Source organism: Lytechinus variegatus, chromosome 6 (genome assembly GCF_018143015.1).
Source record: "Lytechinus variegatus isolate NC3 chromosome 6, Lvar_3.0, whole genome shotgun sequence".
Lineage (NCBI taxonomy): Eukaryota > Metazoa > Echinodermata > Echinoidea > Temnopleuroida > Toxopneustidae > Lytechinus > Lytechinus variegatus.
In genome coordinates, this window is record NC_054745.1 from 18,474,667 (window position 1) to 18,497,456 (window position 22,790).

The 22,790-nt window shown below is 37.2% G+C and overlaps 1 protein-coding gene across 1 annotated transcript; it reads left to right on the forward strand.

The window, feature by feature from the left end:
* Positions 1-2,771: 2,771 nt before the first annotated feature.
* On the forward strand, positions 2,772-22,501 carry LOC121417132 (NSFL1 cofactor p47-like). The gene is made up of 10 exons (XM_041610715.1): positions 2,772-2,916; positions 10,222-10,388; positions 11,158-11,271; positions 13,050-13,130; positions 14,672-14,840; positions 16,120-16,229; positions 17,305-17,442; positions 18,815-18,964; positions 19,699-19,758; positions 22,235-22,501. Exons 1-10 carry the CDS (start codon positions 2,800-2,802, stop codon positions 22,365-22,367), a joined length of 1,239 nt encoding a protein of 412 aa, XP_041466649.1. The 5' UTR covers positions 2,772-2,799; the 3' UTR covers positions 22,368-22,501.
* Positions 22,502-22,790: the final 289 nt, after the last annotated feature.

Genomic DNA, 22,790 nt, shown 5'->3' on the forward strand with positions numbered 1-22,790 from the left:
TCGTAAGTCCGAAAACGAAATAAGGTTCGTAAGTCCGAAAATGAAATTAGGTTCGTAAATCATTTTGTTTTCAGACTAACAAACCTTCGGCATTACGAACCTTCGGATATATGAACCTTTGGAATATCCGAACCTTCGGAATAACAAAGCTTCGGAATTACGAATGTATGCGTGGATGTACAACATATCTAGAAAATATTTTGAATGAACATTCATTTTATATGTTGACTTTGCTGGCTTTCCATAGTTACAGTTGATTGGATCAATTGCAACTCTTTGTAAGATGGGGCCCTGGACCCTGGTTTCATTAAAAATTTCATCAATTGTCAAGTATTAGATTCTGTTGTAAGCTACTGAAATGATACTCTCTGATTGGTTGACAGCACTGTCAATGAAAGCACGCCTTATGAGATATGCCCCTGATTCTCAGGTAATTTTGCCTAATTTATTGTTATACACTGTTACAAAACTTTCATATTCATTTTATATGAAATTGTATGTATATGATTTGTCATGTATTCATTAATAGAGCATATCTATATGGTGTTATCATTTTTATATTCATTTTTAGGCAGATAGTATTTTTGTCTGGGATTGAAAATCAAAATCATTCTAGATACTGTTGTTAGAATTAGACAGGAATTGCTTGCGCTTCAGAAACTCCGCATTTCTTTACACCCCTTTTCACCCCAGTAACGGTTTGGATATGAGCCCTATTAATTGGCTCAAACTGATTAAGTTTATTTGTAAAAAAAATGACAATTAAAATTTAACACAAGTTATGACAAAATGATTTTTTTAATTAACTTATGTTTTTTGATATTGTCTTGATGGGCCACTTTGCAAGACCTGGGTCCCATTTCATAAAGGACTTACACTGTTTTAACTTTGCCATTATTGCAACTACCATGGTACCAGGGCTCAGCAGCCAATCAAAATCAAGGTTACCATGGTAGTTGCCATAATGGCAAAGGTACAACAGTTGTAACTCTTTATGAAACGGGTCCCAGATGTGTCAGATCATGTGGTTTGCAAGCAACTAGTTGAGAAAGTCATGCACTATATCCTTCTTTGTATCTTGATGAAACTCTTCTAATCCATTAGTTTTCCAAGGTAAATTATTATTGCATTGATAATTACAATGATTCCAGTAATAATTACAATGACCAGGTCTCCGTACCACAAAAGTTTGCGATGAATTGCAAATATGAAAGAACTGCACTGATTGGTCCCTGGTCAGTATTTTAAACCAAATGCGCGTGTAACATTGATTAGTCAGTTTATTTAGCGATTGATCGCTAATCTTTGTGCTACGGAGCCCTGGATTTGATGTATAGGGATTTCAGATTTTTGATATGTCACAATGAATGATTGACACACATTTTAAATGGAGGATAGACTAATTATAATGTTCGGTCCCTAAATATTTTGTTAATTTCAATTTGCATTTGTTTTCTATTTATTTGAAACATTTCTATTGATGAGTTTTTGTGCTTGAGCTGGATTCTGTTTCACAATACTATTCAAACACTGAAATAGTGCAGTTTGATTGGGTAAGAGAAAAATTGTTACAGAATTATACTCTTGTGTAACAGGGTCCCAGTCCTCTCTTTTGAGTGATAGTTTTAAAAAAGAAACTAACATTTTTTTATTTTCAGTGAGGTTTTGCATACATGGGCCTACTTTTTGTGGTGAAAACACAGTAATGATTTGCAAAATAAAAATAATAAAGATTAATATTTCTCTTTATAAAAACAATGTGAACACTTTTGTGATGTACATCTAAATTTGTGAAGTCGTGAACATGCATGGGAGAGAGTGGAGGGGAGGAGAAATAGAAAAAGATGATATAGAGGGGGGGGGGGGGGTAGTGGTGCAGAAAGGCTTGAAAAGGGTGACTTGTGCCTGGGTGCATATGAGAGAAAGAAGAAAAGAGGGGGAAGAGAGAGAAAGAAAGAAAGAAAGAAAGAAAGAAAGAAAGAAGGAAGGAAGGAAGGAAGGAAAGAAAGAAAGAAAAAGAAAGAAGGAAAGAATGAAAGCCAAATGTGAGTGTGAGATATTTGATATGAGTTGGCATCTTCAGTTTTGCTTTGTAAAGGATATCAGATCAACTGCAACATGATGGCTTATATTTTGAGAGTATCTGGTAATTCATTAAAAAAGATGACATCATATTTAGAATCTTGCCTAAAGCATATAGCCAAATAAATTTTGTTTAAATCATAAAAGAAATATTTTTGCTCATTTTGTTTACAGTTAAAAGGGAACTCTGCCGGGCCGGCTGAAATATGATTTGAAAATCAGATGAAGAGAGCTGGAAAAACAATCACCAGAAATCGGACAAGGAATAGCAAATTTATGTTGAATATTTAAAGTTTGTTTTTTTATTATTTTTGGGAAACTGTTCTATTCAAGTATAATGAATAATGACCAGGCTGATGAAGTCACTTAATTAGGCCTGTACTTTTGTGTTTTGTTATATGAAATTATAATTTGTTAACTTTTGTCCTCCAAGAATGAAAAAGGGATTTGATTGGCTATTTATTTTATGTGAAAGACAAATCATTAATTTCATCAACTTGTAAGGGAGATCTAATGATTAAAAAAATACATTATCAGCCTCATTTTTCACAGGACAAGTCTAAATTTCAAAATTCGATAAATTTGTTATTTGTTATAAGCTTTTGATGAAATTTTCATAAGATGAGTTTTTTATTCGAGTTGTTTTCTCTCGATCCGATCCCTCGTGTGATCTGTACTGTGAGGGCAGCATACAAGAAAAATAGATAAATCATCAAAATGGCAGCCACCAGTGCAGCAGAGAAAGATGAAGTTCTGACTCAGTTTATTGGGGTAACTGGAGCAGATAGAGACAGAGCCTCGTTCTTTCTCGAATCATCAGGATGGAAGTTGGAGGTAAAGTGTAAATTGATAACTTGGAACATTTCTATTTCACCCTAGCCTGCTGAGGACCTAGGGCGTTTTCGAGAACAGCGCTTCACTCGCTGCCTCAGCTCAGCTCAGTGCCTGGCATTCACTACAGTACGGTACCAACCCAGTCCAGTGCCTGGCATGGCACTTTCACGGCAGGCCCGACCGTACGGTATAGTGAGTGATTGTATTACCGACCGGCCTTGTATTACCGAACGCGCGCATCATATGCGTCAGAAAATAATCAAATACGCTCAAACCTTTGCAACTTCCTTCCAAAGGGAATTTAAAATAGAAAAATGATGAAAAATTATCGAAAACACAATTTCGAAGTCTTTATATCCTCAAAACAATAAAATATGGTCAAAATAGCTCATCAGTGACTCACTCTAGGCGACAACGCAATACTTACCCGTGTTAAGAAACTGGGACTCCACTCACGCGCATTTGGGCCGCCCTAGCTTAGAACTAAGCTTTGTTTCACGAAAAATTGAATATTCTTATAATTCAATACATGTAACTAATTAGATTAGTACTGTTAAATCGGTACTCACCGGTTCTTTTCTTGAATTTTCTTGAAAATTCCCACGCTTCTGGCTTCAATTCTGCGATAGATTCTGTTGCCATAGACAGCTACACATGCAACTTTATTTATAAATGGAGCGCCCCTTACGAGAGTCGCTAATGCCGCGGAAAAATTGTTAGGCATTTTGGCCTGTGGTCAAGGCGTTCTTCTGTTCTATTTTTTTTTATAGGTATGAGATCGAAATCACAGCGACTATTCACACTGTTCCATAATGATTCCGAAAGGAGGTGCAACACCCCCCACCCACATGGGCGCAAATCCCAGGGGGACACTTCCCCTAACCCAAAATAGTAGGGGCACATTATCAAATGTCCCCCTACTATTTTTGTTCTTTTATATATGATGGAAAGAAATAGGCCTACATCATTTAAATCGAAGTAAAACATGTATTTTGGACGAGACGACCTTCTTTTGGGGGTGATAAACCTTCCTTTTTTTTTTTTTGTTAGTTTGTTTTTGTTTTTTTTTTGCCTGTTTTCCAGCCCCTGGTCCCCTACCTTAGATTTCCACCCTTGCCTCCCACTACTCTTGATATTGTTTGCGAATCTGTTTTGTAAATTAAAGGGGAATTTCACCCTGATAAAAAGATGATGAAAATATGAGAAAAATCATTTCAAAATATCGATGAAGGTGTTATTTGACAAAAAATGGAGTTGATAGAATTTAGAATGCTTGATTTATTGTGACGTCTATAACGAGCAGTTGCTCTATCCTAAATATAAAATGCCCAAATTTCCCATTTTTAATGGTCCGTAACGACCCACTTTTTTCTTTTTGATAACAAGTATGAATTGATGTACTAAATGTACCATAAAAATCATTATCATGTATTTCTTGACATTTCATTTACTTTTTTACCATAATAATAGCTGCTTGCAAAGGCCTACGCCGTCACAAAAAAACCCGGGGGGGGGGGGCCACTTACATTGACGAGTGATACCATGCGCGACCAAAAAAACACGTAAAAAGGATGTCCTTTTCACGATAGGGCACGTTACCTACGTAACGTGATAAGGGTGTCAAAAACACAAAAATAACGAAAAAAGGGTATCTATTAATTCGCTAGGAAAACCGTCGTGTTTAGGGTCTAATTTGCGGGGATGATAAAACAAAATCAAAATGTTTTATAAAGGATGTCCTTTTTGCTCCAACACTTCGTGTTAGAGTCCGATTTGCGCGAGGTGTAGAAGGTGGGGTCGTACTAAACCAAATAAGGTAAAGCCGACGACCGAAGGACCCGTAACAATAGGCATTCCTGTACTTGTTTAGGGGTTCATTTCAGGGAATATTTGCCAAGAGTATCGTTTTGTTTCCAATACTTGTTAAGGGTAGGGTTTCACACGCCAATACTTGTTAAGGGGTGCATTTTCAGAATATGGAAATTACGTGTTTAGGGTGCTTTTCGAGACCCCATGGTCGCGCATGGTATCCACTCGTGAATGGAAGTGGCCCCCTGGGCAAAAAAAAAATCTTACCTTTGAAAAAGATTGGTGGGGGATGGATTTTCCTCGAACGCATATCAATTTTTTTTCTGCTATTTTCATAATAAACTTTAAATGAATTCAACTTTGCACTACTTAATTTTTTCAAAGACAAAATAACAAAATTACATCTCGTCATCATCATCATCACCACTATCATTAGCATCACCATCATCATCACCACAACCGTCACCACAACCATCATCATCACCAAGATAATTTTCATCATCATCATTGCCATCATCATCTTTTTTTTCTTTATTTTTCCCCCATCCCTTCTTCTTTTTTTTTCTTCCAATATTCCTCCTTTTTTTTTAGAGCGGCACACCGTCATGCTCCCTCACTGTTTATCCGCCTCTATATGCTTGGTGTTGTATAAATTGGCGGATACCTCATAAAATGAAATACTGAAGAGAAAATAAGGAAAGGGAAAAAGTAAGAAGAAAAAGAAGATGAGAAGACAAAAAGAACTGAAGCCAAACAAATGAAACAAAACAATGTCAAAATTTCGTAATAAAGTCTTCTACGTCAGTTTAATAATGATGTTTTCATTGAAATGAGAACAAAAAAAGAATTGAAACCATAGGCGGCGGAAGCGGGGACGTTCCCCCTAAATTTGTTGTTGACCTTTTTTTTTTTTTTTGCTTGTCAATTTATTTTCCTACGTCCCCCCTCTAAAATGTTTGGGTTGAGAGCCTTTTATTTTTTTGCTTGTCAAATTTTTTTAGGTTGTCCCCTCCTAAAATTTGGGGCTTCCGCCGCCAATGATTGAAACAATGAGGTAAAAAGGACTACATTATATAGTGTAAAGAAATAGAGGGAAGCTCCGAGACAATAAAAAGGTTGAAAAAGAAAAAAATGTGAAAACACAAAGCTCTCACAACATGAGCATAATAACAAATAATAACAAATAAGCGAGGACAAGTAGCTGAGGGACCCCCCCCCAACTCTCTCTCTCTAGTTATCTATCTATCTATCCGACTCGATTATATAAGAGAAGAATTTACTAATCAAAATATTATGAGCAAAAAGCACGAGCTGATATTTTGTATGAATATTCAAAACTGATAGAGAGACGCAATCGAATTATTCGATTGCGACAAAATTGATGATCTGAGAATTTATTGTTTTTAGGAATTCATTAAAAGCATAAAGTTGATCAGCATTAAAATATGGCAGGCGCAACCCATGAGCTAAAGCTTTATAGGCATACACCGATAAAAAATTTTAAGTATTTTTGGTAATCATGAAAAAAATTGATATTTCATGAAAGAAAGCTCAAATCCCGAGGAATATTCTTATGAATTGACTTTAAAAAAAACTGTGGTAAGCCCCATTTAATATTTGATTATAAGTCGAATAAAACAGTAAAAGCTGAAAAACGTTTGCGTGATATTTGGCAACCTCCCCCCCCAAAAAAAAAAAATAAATAAATAAAAAATAAAAACAAGTTTTTAACTATAATAATGATCGAATGTAATTTTGTCTCGCATAGAACTGGACAAATGAAAAAAAGATTGTCACTAAAAAAATGAAGGTAATTTTGACCCACGTAAAATTTGGCGAGCCCCCCCCCAAAAAAAAAAAAAGGAAAAAAGGTTTTAACAAGCAAAAAAAAGGCTAAAAATAGAAAGAAGAGACAAGAATATGAACGAAATATCCCCATTACAAATAATGCTGTGATCATCATAATTAGGGGTCGCATAACTAGTATGAACAACGTATCTAATTCCAAAATATTTACTACAAATCTCAATAGGGGGATCGGGCAGAAATGCTCACCCCCCCCCCCGATCCGCCACTGATTCCAATCAATAATGACATTTATCTGCAATACTGATACTTTGGAATCAAGATACTGAAGATTGATACGCTTTACATAAATTATGAACGTCTGACAAAAAGATAATCTACCGATCACCTGACCGATCAGCTGACCAGTTCGCGTATCACTTCGGAGTTGATCACTCGTCGCAGCTGTGTGGAACGCTCACCGAAAATCAACAAAAAGGGCCTGAAATGTAAGTTTATTGTAATTCATTTTAATTTCAACTCATTTTTGGAAGTATTTAAAGGCTTCCCACCAAATGAAAGTCATATCGCATAACTCCAATTTGTATTAAGGCGTACATTTACCAAAGTCTTGGGTTTGAAATCAGAACTGAATTGTCTAACCCATAATTTTGGGTAATGTCGCCTATGAGGTCCATACATGTTAATGTTTGGACCTCATTGGTACTAGGAGTGCAGTGACTATGTCTATGTTGTTTTCCCAACTTTTCCCATAGAAAACACACGTTCGGTAATACGATACCTTTTCAAGTGACCAAAATTTTTCACTTGCGAAGAGGGGTCCGATTGGAAGCTGATGTCGTAAAAATAAAAAACAATTTCGGCAAAATTTCTGCATATTTATATTTTGTAGGTATTTGTGTATTTATGGTGAAAGTTTGGTGAATTTTATTGGAATAATGTGTTTGATATGATCAAATTCATGAAAAGTGTTCGGTAATACGATCCACTACCATACCTCAACTCTCAAGTCAAGTGATGTTTTGCAGGCTCCAGTACAGCTACACTACGCTCCACCTACCCGAATAAAAAGACAGTGAAAAATGCACATATTAAAAAAAAAAGAGTCATCAACAATAATGAAAAAACTCTCTTTTTTTAGTTCAGGTACCGGTATGTTGCAAAAAAAAAATAAATCTCAGAAATAAGGTATTTTTTCATGGCATCATTTAATCAATGTTAAACTTAGAGCTCATCAAGACCTTTAATTTAACACCTCATTTATCTTAATAGCCCCAGGCCAGACATGCCAGAAATAAAGTTATTGTATTTGGAAGGTCGTAAAAATCACCTATTCAGTTCTTAAGACAGTATTCCGATTTCCTTTGTTTTTGAAGCCAAAAGTTGTGATCTATTAATTGGGACCAAGGTGCACTAAAACAAAAGAAAACAATGTGCATAGTTTGGCATATGGAAGTGCCCCAAAACCCAAAAATTACAGACGCCGCCAAAACAGGGACATTAGCGTTGGTAGATTTCATTCAAATTTCACCACAATATAGTTAAAATGTTGCTCTATCAGAATGAATACCTTTCACAGTGGGATGATACCTGTAAATGTGAATAGCAAGAGGTTGAAAGCAAGGCCAAAGTCTAGACAGCTGCCATAAACATTCAACTACGTAAAAACAATGATATCATGGGGAATAACCTTTTCCTGCACTTGCAAACACAACACAAAGCAATGCACCCACAGTCGCCCTGCAATTATAGCCAGCACACTCAATACCTCATTCAGAATGCACCTAGAGGGTGCTTTTGCAACATACCTACACCCTTGTTTCACTCCGTGTCCATCCTCCGGTCATCCTCAAAAAGACAAAATTGGCGATTTTTGGCCAGTATCTAATTCCTCACACGTATTATTTATGGACAATTTCAAAACATCGCACCCGAGGGTCGCAGCCTCAAACAGCATGAATATTTATATTATAATGGATGGCTCAAAATGGAATCCCAGATATATTCCATTCTGAACTAACATCGCACGCGAGGGTCGCAGGTCAAACAGCATGAATATTTATATTATATTGGATAGTTCAGAATGGAATATATCTGGGATTCCATTTTGAGCCATCCATTATAAATATAATATGAATATTCATGCTGTTTGAGGCTGCGATCCTCGCGTGCGATGTTTTGAAATCGGCCGTGAATACATGTAATAATTTGATACTGGCCAAAAATTAACCAATTTTGAGGATGACTGGAGGATGGACACAGAGTGAAATAAGGGTGAACTGAAGAGTAAGAAATTAAGCTTTTATTTATTGTTAATGTCTTTTTTAAAAGTATCCGAACGAGTTCACTGTCTTGATGTTCGGGTAGGTGGAGCATAGTGTAGCGGTATTGAAGTGGAGTGGAGCCTGCACGGACATCACTTGAGGTAGCCCAACCGTTGACAGTCCACGTCCGCTCTGCCAGCCCACGCGACCCGTCCGATATCTGTCGCCCGGCTGCACTGCTACTGGCTCGGCGGCTTTCGACATGGGCCTTGGGGTGCTAAGCAGACATACAGACATGACTGTTATGTGGAATTCAGTGAAAATAAAAAATGTCATAAATTTCTTGGATTTTTCTCTTTTTGTCGAAACCGACATTTTGTTGGGGTGGACTTGTCAATTTTGGTATTTTCCCTTAAAACTATTTAAAAAGAAAAGAAAAAAATCTTTCAAGCATCGAATGTTGCGAATTTATCATTGTATATCTTTAGTAGATATAGAGGTGCTGGTCTGAAAATGAGGATTGTCCAAGAAATCAATGATCTATCCTATTAAACCAAGCAAATTTTTATTTTTAATTTCTAAAATTTTATTTGTATGTTCTCATTTACATCGTCACTGTAAGTTGAGCAAAAAACAGCATGATATACATTAGAATTCAACATAACAAAAATTGACATTATATAAGAATATACAAGAAAGAATTTAAGACACATGTTCAATAGTAAGCAATCATAATGCCTAAATTGACTTTTCAATCTTTTTGCAATTTTCCCCAAAAATACTTTTATTGATATTTAAACCAAGCCAAATTACTTAGTATGCCTTGATAAATTGAGAATGTCCCTGTTTATGGGGGCACTCAAGGCATCTGTTTCACCTTCATCTATGGGGCTTAGACAACAATTACGGGTAATAAGAGTAATATGACTTTGTGACCTAAATAACCCCCAGTCCACCTCATTTTATGTTTTTATGATTATTATTAGTAATGACCAAACATGAATGCTTTAAATAAAATCTATTCATTAACTCAATTCAACTACTTCATTAATTGGCTTATAGGTCTTTTAAATCAAATTGAGAAAACCTAGAAATGTATAATTCATGCTTAATTTTTTAGTTTTAAGATGAATAATTCCTTCTTACCTTAAAATTTTGTTTTTTGACATAAAGCATGTATAGTCTATATTTTCATAGATACATGTATAAATCAATTGTTAACGATGTCCTCACCTCTTGAAAATTGCCTAGGAGCCCTTAGGAAATATTACAATTTTGTTGGTGCTCTTTTTTATAGAATGGATTACATGTACAATTGTTATAAGCTACTGAAATACTTAAATCTGATTGGTTTAGATCACATTTGCCTGTGAAAATCACTTAGAAGATTCTTCATGTAACCCTCCCCCTTGTGGCCCTGTTTCAGGTGGCTCTAGAGAGTTTTTATGATAACTCAGATGACATGGTAACTAATCCACCAAGTGCCGACCCTCCCTCTGAAAGACAGCCTGAACCTCCAAGGGTTGAACCACCTCCAGCTGCTCAGCCACAGGGAGGAAGCACAGCTAAAGGATCAGCTGCTCCAAAAGCCAGGTATGGGGTTCGTTTCATAAAGAGTTGCAATTGTTGTAACCTTGATTCTGATTGGCTGCTGAGCCCTGTTACCATGGTAGTTGCCATTATAGCAAACTTAAAACAGTTGTAAGTCCTTTATGAAACAGGCCCAAGTCTTTTGAATTGCGTACTTTTTAATAACAATCCACAAATTTCCCGTTTTAGGTTTTATCATTCCTGTTCTGGATAACCCCTTTAATTTCCAAATTAATGCTCATATTACAGATCAAACCAATCATTTAAATGCTGGTTTTCAATATTACAGTAATTGAAACAAACCTATTTCTTGAGACTACACTGCAAGTTGCTAACTCCTGTTACAAGCTACTGAAATATTAGCCTAAATTATGAATAAAGGAGAGTGGTTATACGATATGTTTTGACTGTTAAGCCTGATAGCATTTTATCTTGTGGAACACTCAAGAGCCCTGTTACTCAACGGTTTTGAGCTCAATCGCCAATCACAATGGCCAGTCAACATAAATTTTTGCATGTGCTTATTATTTTATTAAACTGTCAACCAATCAGTTTTTGCAAATTAAGATGAACTATTGCAAATCTTTTTTAAATGTGGCCCATTTTATTAAACTTCATAATGATTCTAACATGATTTTTTTTTAAACTACCATAGTAACTTGGCTTATTAAAATCAAGGCTTTCGTCAAAGTTACCACAATCGTTAAGTTACCGCAGTGGCAATGTTGCTGTGTGTGCTTCACACCCGATTATAACTTCTCCTTTTTTCCAGAGGGGGAGGCAGCAGCCGGGTCGCAACCCTGGGTGATTACACGTCCAGGAAAGCTGATAATGATAGCGACGAGGAAGGACAAGCGTTTTATGCAGGGGGAGCCGATCATGGCAGGTAATGGCTTGTCTGTTGGAGGCAGTGGTTAAAATTGATTTTTTTTTTAAATCTGAGCTGTGAGGTCCTAGTCTGCAGTTATAGACTCATATTTGACACTTAAACAAATTATACTGTGTCTGGAGTGAAGACTAGATGCCAAACTCTCTGGCCCGTATTCTGAAGTCGGGTTTAACTTAAACTCGGGTTTAAAGTTGTGGTTTAAGTATGAACAGCCAATTGTTTCATAATCACTAACAGTAGAGACATCATACTTCAGCTCATTCGGCTTTTAGATCATTCATAATTGTGTAGGAAGTATAAATAGATTATTGTCTTCACCATCGATGCATCAGAGGAGAGCACAGTAAACATAAGAAACATACAACTTAATAAAAATTTTGATACTTTTGGCTTCCCATACTTAAACCACAACTTTAAACCTTAAACCTGAGTCTAAGTTAAACCCGACTTTAGAATACGGGCCTCTGTCTGCTTCGATAGAGCCAGCGACAGTACATAGTGAATCTTACCTCACTACCTCACACTCTGCATTATGCCCTATTTAAAATGCGAAATTCAAAGGTCTGTACCTGTAGACTAGTTACTAAGCCTGAGTCGAATCGATTTAAAAATCGGTGTTTAATCAATGTCATGGAGGGGCGGTGCAGATTTTGCAAAATGGGTGCATCGAAAAAAGAAAACAAAAAGATCGAATACGTTGGCCAGCCGTTTGGTTTGGTTAACACAATCATCAAAGTAAAGAGTTATGTCCAACTTGCCTACTACTTTCTTGATTTATATTCCCCCCAAAATGAAACCGATTGTGTAATTATGATGCCTGTTCACCATTAAAGGACAAGTCCACCCCAAGAAAAAGTTTATTTGAACAAATGGAGAAAAATCCAAGAAGCATAACACTGAAAATGTCATCAAAATCGGATGTAAAATAGGAAAGTTATGACGCTTTAAAGTTTTGCTAAATTTTACAAAACAGTTATATGGACATCCTGGTCAGTATGCAAATAAGGTGACTGGTGACATCACCAACTCACTATTTATTTTGTGTTTTGAAAATGAAATTATAGACTGGAAATACCATCATTAATTTCATTCCATATAATACATGGGTATCATCTCTGGAGAGAAATTAATTAACATTTCAGTCATCTTTTTAGGATCAGCCTTGAGTGTGTGAGTGTGTACTTTTCCCTTAAATCGTCTGTCCCTTTATATACATTTGACTTCCAATGAAACCATGGGGATAATCCAGGGAATTCCTGGCTTTCATTGCCAATGGGAGGTTTCAATGGGCCTCTTGCAGACACACTTGCGATCAAACACAACTTCGAAAATCAAATGCAACATGATTTTCTACCATTCTGCTGAGTAGTTTAGGGACGTATGTGTGATCTTGGAGCATATTGTGGCCCAGTGGATTAGTCTCATGACTTTGAAACAGAGGGTCGTTGGATTGAATCTCAGCCATGGCGTAATTTCCTTCAGCAATAAATTGATCCACTTTGTGCTGCTCTTGACCCAGGTGAGGTAAATGGGTACCCCGCTAGGAATAATTACTTGAATGCTAAAGTGCTTACATATATTTGGTGATGTAGCCAAGTACTGCCAAGGTACCAATGATGCCTTATGATATCTATTGAGGTATAATATGCATACAGTAAGTGTTATTATTATTGTTATGATTTTGTCACTTGCAGTTTTCAAAGCTCTTTCTGCATTGAGCTCAAGATCATGTTTCTCAATGCAACTTGTTCTGTTTAATTCCATACTCTTTGCAGTGGTCAGCAGGTAGTAGGTCCAAAGAAGAAGAAGGTGGAAGCGGACAGCCTGGTCAAAAACATCTTCAAACATGCTAAAGAGTAAGTATTTCTGGGCCCTGTCTTACAAAGAGTTACGATTGATCCAATCATTGAGATCCATCAGTGTCAAAATTTTTTCTACAGGAAATTTGCCCAATGTCCTTTGTAAACAAAGAGAAGCACAGTGAATTTTCAAGAAAACAATGAATGCAATATACATCATAGTTAGAAAATATTTTGAAGAAACATGCATTATGTAGATGTTGACGTTGCTGGCCATCCATAGTTGCAATTGATCGGATCAATCGCAACTCTTTGCAAGACAGGGCCTTGTTTGACCTTTATCAGGGTACGTGATTTTCCATTTACCCTCAAATCAAGACAGAAAATCTGTTTTGTTTTTTTGCTCCGGTCAGTGAATTGTAGAGCAGTAGAAAGATCAATGTATTGAGCATGTTGACTGTCCATCCTCAATAAAACGATAGAATATAATCAATCTCCCTATTAAAAATGTTGGGTCTTGTCTCTTGCTCTGCAACGCCACTCACCCTAGTAAACAACCAAGATAGGATTTGATTTACCGATGAACAGAAAAATCACTGTAACGATCATTCAAGCGTGCCTTCTTTCATCTCTCCAACTACTTAAGCCTCTCAAATTTTCTGGTTTTACAGTCCTTTTAAGGATTGTATTTATTTCAGAAAAGAAAACTCTTCCAACCTCTCCATTTACTTCTACCTCTATCCACTTTTCTCAATCCATCTTGGACTTTCCACATGGTGAACCTTAACCCTAAATAGACTGGGCTATTTCAACGCATATGAAGACGGGGGGGGGGGCTGATTCAGCTCCCCCTTATGATCTCGGCCGTCGATCGCGCGATCGCAACGAAAATTGGCACACACATTACCCATGGCATTACCTACAAAAATTCTGCAAAAAATCTCATGTCTCATTAATTATGCTAATTTATACGTAAAGTCATAAGTTTGCTCTAATTAATAAAATAATGCCCCTGAAATGCTAATTTATGTTTCACATACTCTGATACATCTGATCAAATTTATTTAAAAAAATTCAACATCATATTTATTTTCTTATGTATTCTATTGTTTTCTAAATTTCTTATGTATTTCTTTGTTTTTCGACTTTGTTTTTTATTGTTTTTTCAATGGAAATTGTCTGGGACTTTATTTTGACCATAAAAAAGATAAAATTAATTGATTTTAAGCAGTAAGAGGAAAAATAATGATACATTTTAAGAATTTTGGATAAAAACACTATTTGCATAGGATTTGTACACAAATTCACGTTTTTGAGTAATTTTGGGTCTGCATGCACTTACAAAATGTTGCGTAATTTCAGAACCGCGTACCCGGGGGTCTTAATTTTGGTCTTAAAAGTTGCGCAAGACTTGAAAGTAAAAGTCAGCAAGCGATGCTGTCAAAAAAAATTGTGCGGCGGATTTATCGCGAAAAATGTTGAGGGGGGGGGGCTGAATCAGCTCCCCTCAGTCTTTTTAGGGTAAAACCTCTTCCACAATTATCCATACCACTATGCGAATCTTGAAACATAATCTTATGATAATTATTTGATTTCAGTCACGGTGCCGAGGAAGTGGCAGCGGGCGGAGGCCCTTCGGTGTCCCAGCCAAGAAACGCCTCACATGCCTTCAAAGGTGCCGGCTACAGACTAGGGGAATCCCCACAGGAACCGGTAGTACCGGTACCTGGTACCTCCGGTACGATGCCCGGTCCCACACCACGAGAGGTCAGTATGTATTTATCAATGTTTATTCCTCAGCCCAGTGTAGGTGGTTCCGGAAGCACATGCTTCATTTCAGTTTCAGTTTGGATTATTTTCATATCTTACGAAGTGCAATAAAGTTGAACATTCAACAAGAAAGGGCAAAAGACAATAAGCTAATTCAGTAGACATAGAAAAGGGTAATAACATTCGGAGTTGCAGATTATTGACAAATTAAGAGAATATGAAGGGAAAACTATTTAAAAGCAGAGCTTATAGTTGATAGTTTCCCTATAAATAATTTACCTATTACCTGTTTATTTTCAATTTGTTTTAATATATAATAAAAGAAAAAAAATGTCTATATACATTTACATATATTTATAGGATTGCAAGTGATTTTTGTGCCACACAAACAATGCACGGGGTATTACAATTTATTTTACAATAATTGTTAACAAATGTGAGGATAACTATTACCCGAAAGTGATCTTAACATCATAGATCTTTTGTTTTCCTGGAAGGGAAATAGACCTATTGCCCAAAGAAAAGAGCATTAACACCAATTGTTTTTAGCAGGACAATAGTAAAAACTATTGTCCTACTCAAATCACACCAATTGATACATAATTCCTGATATATTTAGTATGCCATTGACTTTGGAAGCGGGCAGTAACAAACATATAGTGCTCTTTATTTGGTTGTCAAAGTGGGTAGATGAAATAGAAAAATAATATTACTGAAATGTTTGATATGGTTAATAATACACAAATATACCAGGCTTTGAATATAGTGGGAAGTATTTGTCCGAGGTTGGACTGGCATTACTATTTTTCCTTAGGGTTTAAGCACCTATCAAGAAATAGTAATTTTGCCAGTACAACTGAGGATGAATAATTCGCCCGATACTTTCAAAATAAAGGCCTGGTATATTTGTTTTATATCCTACATTTGATAAGTTAGAACAACAGATCTTGGTAATCTAGTTTTTGTACATGTAGTTATGAACAAAATAAAGATAACTCGCTCAGTTTGGAGACTGATGGACTTACCTACCTACTTTTCATGAAGCTACTGCGCGATCTGTGTCATTGATGGAATACCGGTAGTGCATTATTCCATCATCATTGACGTCATGGAATAGCAATTTTTCTTCAGTGGCCATTTCATTTTCATCATCATCGCAAAATAGTGAGAAAACGTTTGGTCACATGATGCTATTTAAACCAATCAGCATGCATTATTTGCTTTATGTAGGATATAATGAGATATATTCTCCTTTGTCTATTTTCTTTCTTCTTAGACTCATGTTGTACTTAAAATGTGGAAGACGGGGTTCAGTATAAATGATGGCGATCTCAGAAGATATGAAGTACCAGAGAACGATGCCTTCCTCAAAACTATCATGAAAGGGTAAGAATTTCCCTCATTCCAGTTGTCGTAATTGGAAGAAATTCCCTTATTTTGTCATATGTGAATTTAAAATCCAAAATAGTGATACAAGTATGTGTTCAGTGTGTCCACGGCCCTGTCTTACAAAGAGTTGCAATTGATCTGATCAATCACAACTAGGGAGGGCCAGCGACATCAACATCTATTATGCATGTTTGATCAAAATATTTTCTAATTGTGCTGTATTTTTATGCATTCATTGTTTTCCTTGAAAATTCACATTGCTTCTCTTTGTTAACAAAGAACATTGTGCAAATTTCCTGTAGACAAAATTATGACTGATGGATTTCCATAGAGTTACAGTTGATTGGATCAATCATAACTCTTTGTAAGACAGGGCCCAGTACTCATTTGTCATTAGTATAGAAACTGAAAAGTACTAAACCTTTATCATTCCTTACCCCTGTTATTAAAGCAGAATAAAACCCTGTGTGAAATCAATATTTATGAGAAAAGAGGATAGAGAGAAGCATTTCATTAAATAATTCCATCAATTCTGGTTATGAAAAGATAAATTTTCACAAGTTACAATGTCTGTAGTTACTTTCTATTGAACTCATCAAATTAACCCTCTCCTTTCAAAGTGGAAGGTCAAGTATTACAACTCTGTGGTGTATATGATACTAGCATCGATCCCAGGAAGCCTATTGATTTTGATGTCAAAAGGCCAAAGGTCAAGGTCACAGTGACATGTTTTCATCTTAACCCTTCTGCAGTCCTTGTAAATGCGATAACTTTAGTTTAACTTAACCTAGGCTCGTATAATTTGTAGTGTAAGGTACTGGTATAGATCTCGGGAATTCTATTAATTTTGACGTCAGAAGGTCAAAGGTGAAGTCGCCACCTTCCACTTTTCTTGCTTGACCAATAACACAATTTTTAGCATTGCAGGCGGGTGTATTGTAATATGTGCTCGCGTAAGTGACACTCTTGTTGTACACAGATATCATATCTTGCCCCTTTATCTGTCAAAGAGAAAAAGAGTGCACCTTTGCAACAAACATGAGCCTATCTTTTACCTTTTTTTTTTTCTCAGAGAGATTCCAAATGAGTTACTTCAACTGGGCAAAGGAGGAGAGGTCAGTTTAGATTTAGAAGATCATCGGAGTGAGGAGTTCACTCAACCCAAGAAGACGGTCAAGGCTTTCACTGGGCGTGGTGTCATGTTAGGCAGGTAAGGGTATTCAAGAGTACATGTTTAAAACTTTTAGGTCCTTTTTGCTCTTAAATCAAGAAAAGGGTCAAGCTTTCACTGGACATCATGGTTAGGTTAATTGGGAGTTCTTCTAAAGGTTACATATTTGCAAGAGTTTAGGTCTTTATTGCTCTCAAATTCAGTAAATTACCAAGCTTTCACTATTAATTGTTCTAGGTTAGCTTGGCAAGGGTGTTTCAAAGGTTTAGGTCTTTAGGTCGTTATTGCTCTCAAATCAAGGAAATTACCAAACTTTTACTGTAAATCGTGTCAGGTTAGGTTAACAAGGATGTTTCAAAGGTTTACAAGAGGTTTAGGTTTTATTGCTCTCATATTAGGAAATTGCCATGATTTCACTAGAAATTGTGTCAGGTTAGGCTGGTACATGTATGTGTGTTTGAAAGGTTTACAAGAGTTTTAGGTCTTTATTGCTCTCAAATTAAGGAAATTGCCAAGCTTTCACTAGACATCCTTTCAGGTTAGGCTGGTAAGGGTGTTTTGCAATGTTACATTCTTACAAGAGTTCTATGTTTTTATGGCTCTTATTAAGCCAAGTAAATCATCAATGCCTTCACTCCACATTTGAATTATTCTAGGCAGGTAATTTTGTACTCATGTATTTTCAAGAGTTTAAAGTCCTTATTGCACTCAAATTTTCAAAGCTTATGAGTCATGTTAGGTAGGTATTTGTAAGGTGGTTTCCTAATAGTTTAGGTCCTGTGGAGTTGGTTTGATCGCAACTCTTTTTGCAAGATGAGAAATTTTGAACCATACGCTGCAATGTGCCGGTGTAAGATTAACACCAGCTTGGTATCCATATCGGTCAACACTACAGAGGTGTTGAAACAACACTGGTATTTGGCATTTATGCATCACCAATAAGTGTTAAAGAGAAATTCCAGTAGTTGCAGTAAACACTGATTTCATGAGAAAGTCTGTAAAACAAGGCTTAATTGTCAGTATATCATCGAGGATCTAGATCTGGTACAGTTACATAAACTGAACTTTGTGAAATATACGCCGAAAAATGTTCAGACTGAAGATCACCAACACAGATAAGCGCATGTGGGACAGTGTATAATTATTGCTTTGAATGTTGGGCCCGATGCTTGACCAGACATTTTGGTGGTCATTTCATTGGATTCTGTACAAACTCATTTTGATATCTTTACCACAACTACCATTTACCTCTAAACTAATATCGGCTTGATTCTTAACTGGTGTTGTTTCAATTCCTCTCTGGTGTGGACTGATATAGATACTAGGCTGGTGTTAAATTAACACTGATGTATTTGCAGTGTAACCCTCAAAGTAGCTGATATAAGTAATGTATTATTACTTTCTCTATCAGTCCAACACCCACCATGACCACAGGAGGTGCTAGTACGCAACCTTCAGGGACTCCATCACAGTCGTCTTCAGCAGCCCCAGCTGCATCAATAGATGTAGATCCCAGCCAACCTACAACAACACTGCAGCTGAGATTAGCAGATGGATCCAGGTAAGACATTGGGTGATTTCAAATTCAGTGTTGACCTTGTGGTGTTGGTGTTGGTCAATTCTTACACGATTAAAACACCAAGCATGAAATGATGATGGTCCGGAAAAGTCACTCACTAGTTGTTGAGATGTCAATAACAAATGTGGGAATGGACAGTAAATATGTTCCTCTACTCAAACTCATGTCAGAGAGACCTTTTCTGATCTAGGAATCATCTATCTACCATGAACATGCTTCTCGTCCTTATTATATTCGTTAGTATAATTATCATTATGTTATGTGAATCATATTTTTATGTATTTAAATTTAACTTGATTTTGTAAAAGGTACTTTAATTTTAGATTTGAAGTAAACTGCATTTCCTCTGTGCTATTGGTTGATTTATTTTGTTTCCCTATGTAACTGGCCTTACTCACACTAACTTCCTTTTGTGTCTGCCTACTCCTTTTCTTTCTTCCCCTTCATTAGCCTGATTGGTCATCTCTTCTCACTAATGCCCCTTTTGTCTCCTAGTTCCAGTGTTGCTGTTGAATGTCTGTGGTCTATATTATGGTTGTTCCACCTTATATGTTTGTCATTTTGCCTCCGAAGAAGATTCTGCTAGGATCGAAAGCTTAGGCCCCTTTTGACTCTCTTATTTACTCCATTGGCTCTTTTTTAGATAAGCAGTTTACAGCAGCTTCTTTTTTTCCCTACGTAACTGCTAATATATTTCTTTGTTTTTCCTTTCTTAGGTTGGCAGGAAAATTCAACCACACCCACACTATAGAGGACATCAGGAATTTTATCATAGCGTATCCTTTTCATTAATAATAATATTCCGCATTTATATAGCGCTTAATACATCGGAACGACGTCTCTAAGCGCTTTACAGACATATTATTACCCCGGTCATCGGATCCTTGCATGCCCGCATACAATGTATGCACCTTCTCCACTCCCTGGGGAGCATTCCAACAAGAGTTCCAAGACTCAATTGCTAGGCATACTACATATAGGCTTTCACATCCTACCGGGTACCCATTTAACACCTGGGTGGAGAGTGGCAAAGTGTGAATTAACGCCTTGCCAAAGGACGCTAGGCCATGGTGGGATTCGAACACACGACCCTCTGATTACAAGGCGAGAGTCAGAACCGCTACACCAAGGCGCTTTAATTATGTATTGTATATTCAATTCAATTCAAATCTTTTATTTCATTTCCATTCAAAGCATAATACAAAGTAATATAAAGCAATACAAATCAAGTACAATTTTACAGAAGGGTATTCTTACTTCGTAAAACAGAAAAAAAACAGTATGATATAGAGCATTGCTGATGTGGTTTGCGGTACACCATGTGGAGTGTTATAGAAACAGTGGATAGGCAAGAAAGTGGAGATTTGAGAGTAGAGTATTCTTTCTTGAAAATAGTCCTGAAAAGGACTGTAAACCAGAAGGAATTTTGAGTGAGAACAGCTGGAGTAGTAGAGCTGATGAGGAGATGCTGGCTTGAGTCGGCGAGTAGAGATGATGAGTAGTAGAGAGACTCGACGTTTCGGACAGGTTGACTGTCCGTCTTCAGGAGTGAGTGTTCGCTCGGCGTGCGGCGCTACTTGTGGCTTGCGTGTGGACGTGGGGGAATTCTCTAGGCCGGCGGTCACGGCGGGCTGACGTTGTAGGTGGCGCTCTGTGCCTGGGTCGGCGGTTTTGGCGGGAAATGAGTGGGCGTGGTATGCGGACGCGGTGAGTAGACGGCAGCGTGAGTTCTGGCGGTGTTTGTGTGTGTCGTCGGTGTGGTAGGTACGTCAGTGGTGGCGTTCTGTGCGTGTTTGTCGGCGGACTCGTCGGGTAAGCTTCCGCGGGAGTGAGTGGGTGGCCTGGTGCACGGATGAGGTGTTGGCTCGTCGGCGGAGGTTGTAGCGAGGTGTCGGTGGCGGCAGTGTGTGCGTCGGCGAAGTCACTGGTTAAGTTGGTGGTGCAATCAGTTAATTCTTTTATGCGTACATGCATATATATCTAGCTAAAGGCCTGGTCCCACTGGCCGACGGAGACAAAACATGTCAACAGCGGATAAGCAAATTTTTGGGTAGCTCCATCCGCTCCAGACAACGAACAAAATGGGCGAATAATGAAATCACATTGGACGGATGCTTGATGGATATAGAGCGCATGAAACACGTATGCAAAGAGTACACCATTGATACATTATGTTTTCTTCCAATGGAAGGCAAGATTCGTTTCCGTTTTATACATCCTCTCTGCATCCTTGAGTGCAGTGGGACCGGGCCTTTAGGTTTGGTTCACAATATGGCATTAGTATGCTATGAATAAAGTATGTAAGAGACGATCTTACTTATGTTTAGGACAAATGTTGGTGCATATGAGCAAAATGCTAGAAAAGGAGCCGTAATGGTAAAATCTATTCCCCTGAAAAACTGATTTAGATATAATTGAAAAAGAGAGAACCCTCTATATTGCATTTCATCTGATGAAATATGGAATATTTTAATTTTTTCCTCATTATATTAAATGTGAAACAGAGTTTGATACCACCAGAAACATGTGATATTGTCACTGTTGTAACCCGATTCTGGGCCCTGTGGTACAAAGAGTTACGATTGATCCGATCAATCGTAACTCTATGGAAATCCATCTGTGTCATAATTTTTTCAACGAAAAATTTGCACAATGTACTTTGTATGCAAAGAGAAGCACAGTGAATTTTCAAGAAAACAATGATTGCATGAATATACATCACAGCTAGAAAATATTTTGAACAAACATGCATAATAGATGTTGATGTTGCTGGCCGTCCATAGTTGCGATTGATCGGAACATAGTAACTCTTTGTACAACAGGGCCCTGGTCCCATATTGTGAAATCTGCACACATTGACATAAAAATACAAGAGAAATAAAGTGTGACATTCTTATCTCTGTCATTTGCATAGCATTTCATTTTTGCATTTCATTTTGTATTTTTCCTGCCCTACTGCAACAGTCTTATCCGGGCGAAGATTGGTGTATTTAGCCATCTTCGAACTCACAGGAATTCTTGAAGTTGTGGTCCTCTTCATCAACATCATCAACCCAGGTGAGGTGAATGGGTACCCGGCAGGAGTAGTTCCTTGCATGCACTGAGCACTGGTGATGGTAGCTCCAGCTAAAGCCGGGGTAATAATAGCAGCGCTTTGTATCCTCAGGCAAAAAGCGCTTTATAAATCCATCTATTATTATTATTCTTTATGAGAGTATTAATGTTTGAGATATCCTTGACTTTAATTTTCAGATCGAGACCTCAGTACAGTGGGCAGTCCTTCGTTCTTCTGACCACATTTCCAAACAACACACTCTCCGACAATAGCCAAACAATAGAGGGAGCCAAACTAATGAATGCAGTCATCGTTCAACGTTTGACATAGCTTTTTGTTTATTTATTATTTGTGGTTTATATCATATTATGTCTCCAGAGAGATAAGGTTGACATGTTTTCGTTGTATAGGATATTGAAATGAATTAATATTTGTTCATGAGATGGAGGTGCTGTTATTTGTCTTAAAGACAATGGCCCTATTTTTGAACTGTAGTTTAACTGTAATCTTAATCTGTGGATTAGGCAAAAAAAAATGTTTACTTGGCGTAACCCGCCCGACCCTATGCTTTTATATTTTCCTTTATCGGACGTCGATTGCGTAAATATCGATATGGCAATGCGGAAAAAACCTGGATGTTCTTTGCTTTTAAGATTTCAACAATTTCTGGCTCCTTCTGTGTCCATATATTAGTGTGTGTGTGTGTGTATGTATGTGGGGAAAGTTATTTGAGCATATTGTGGTCTACCCCTC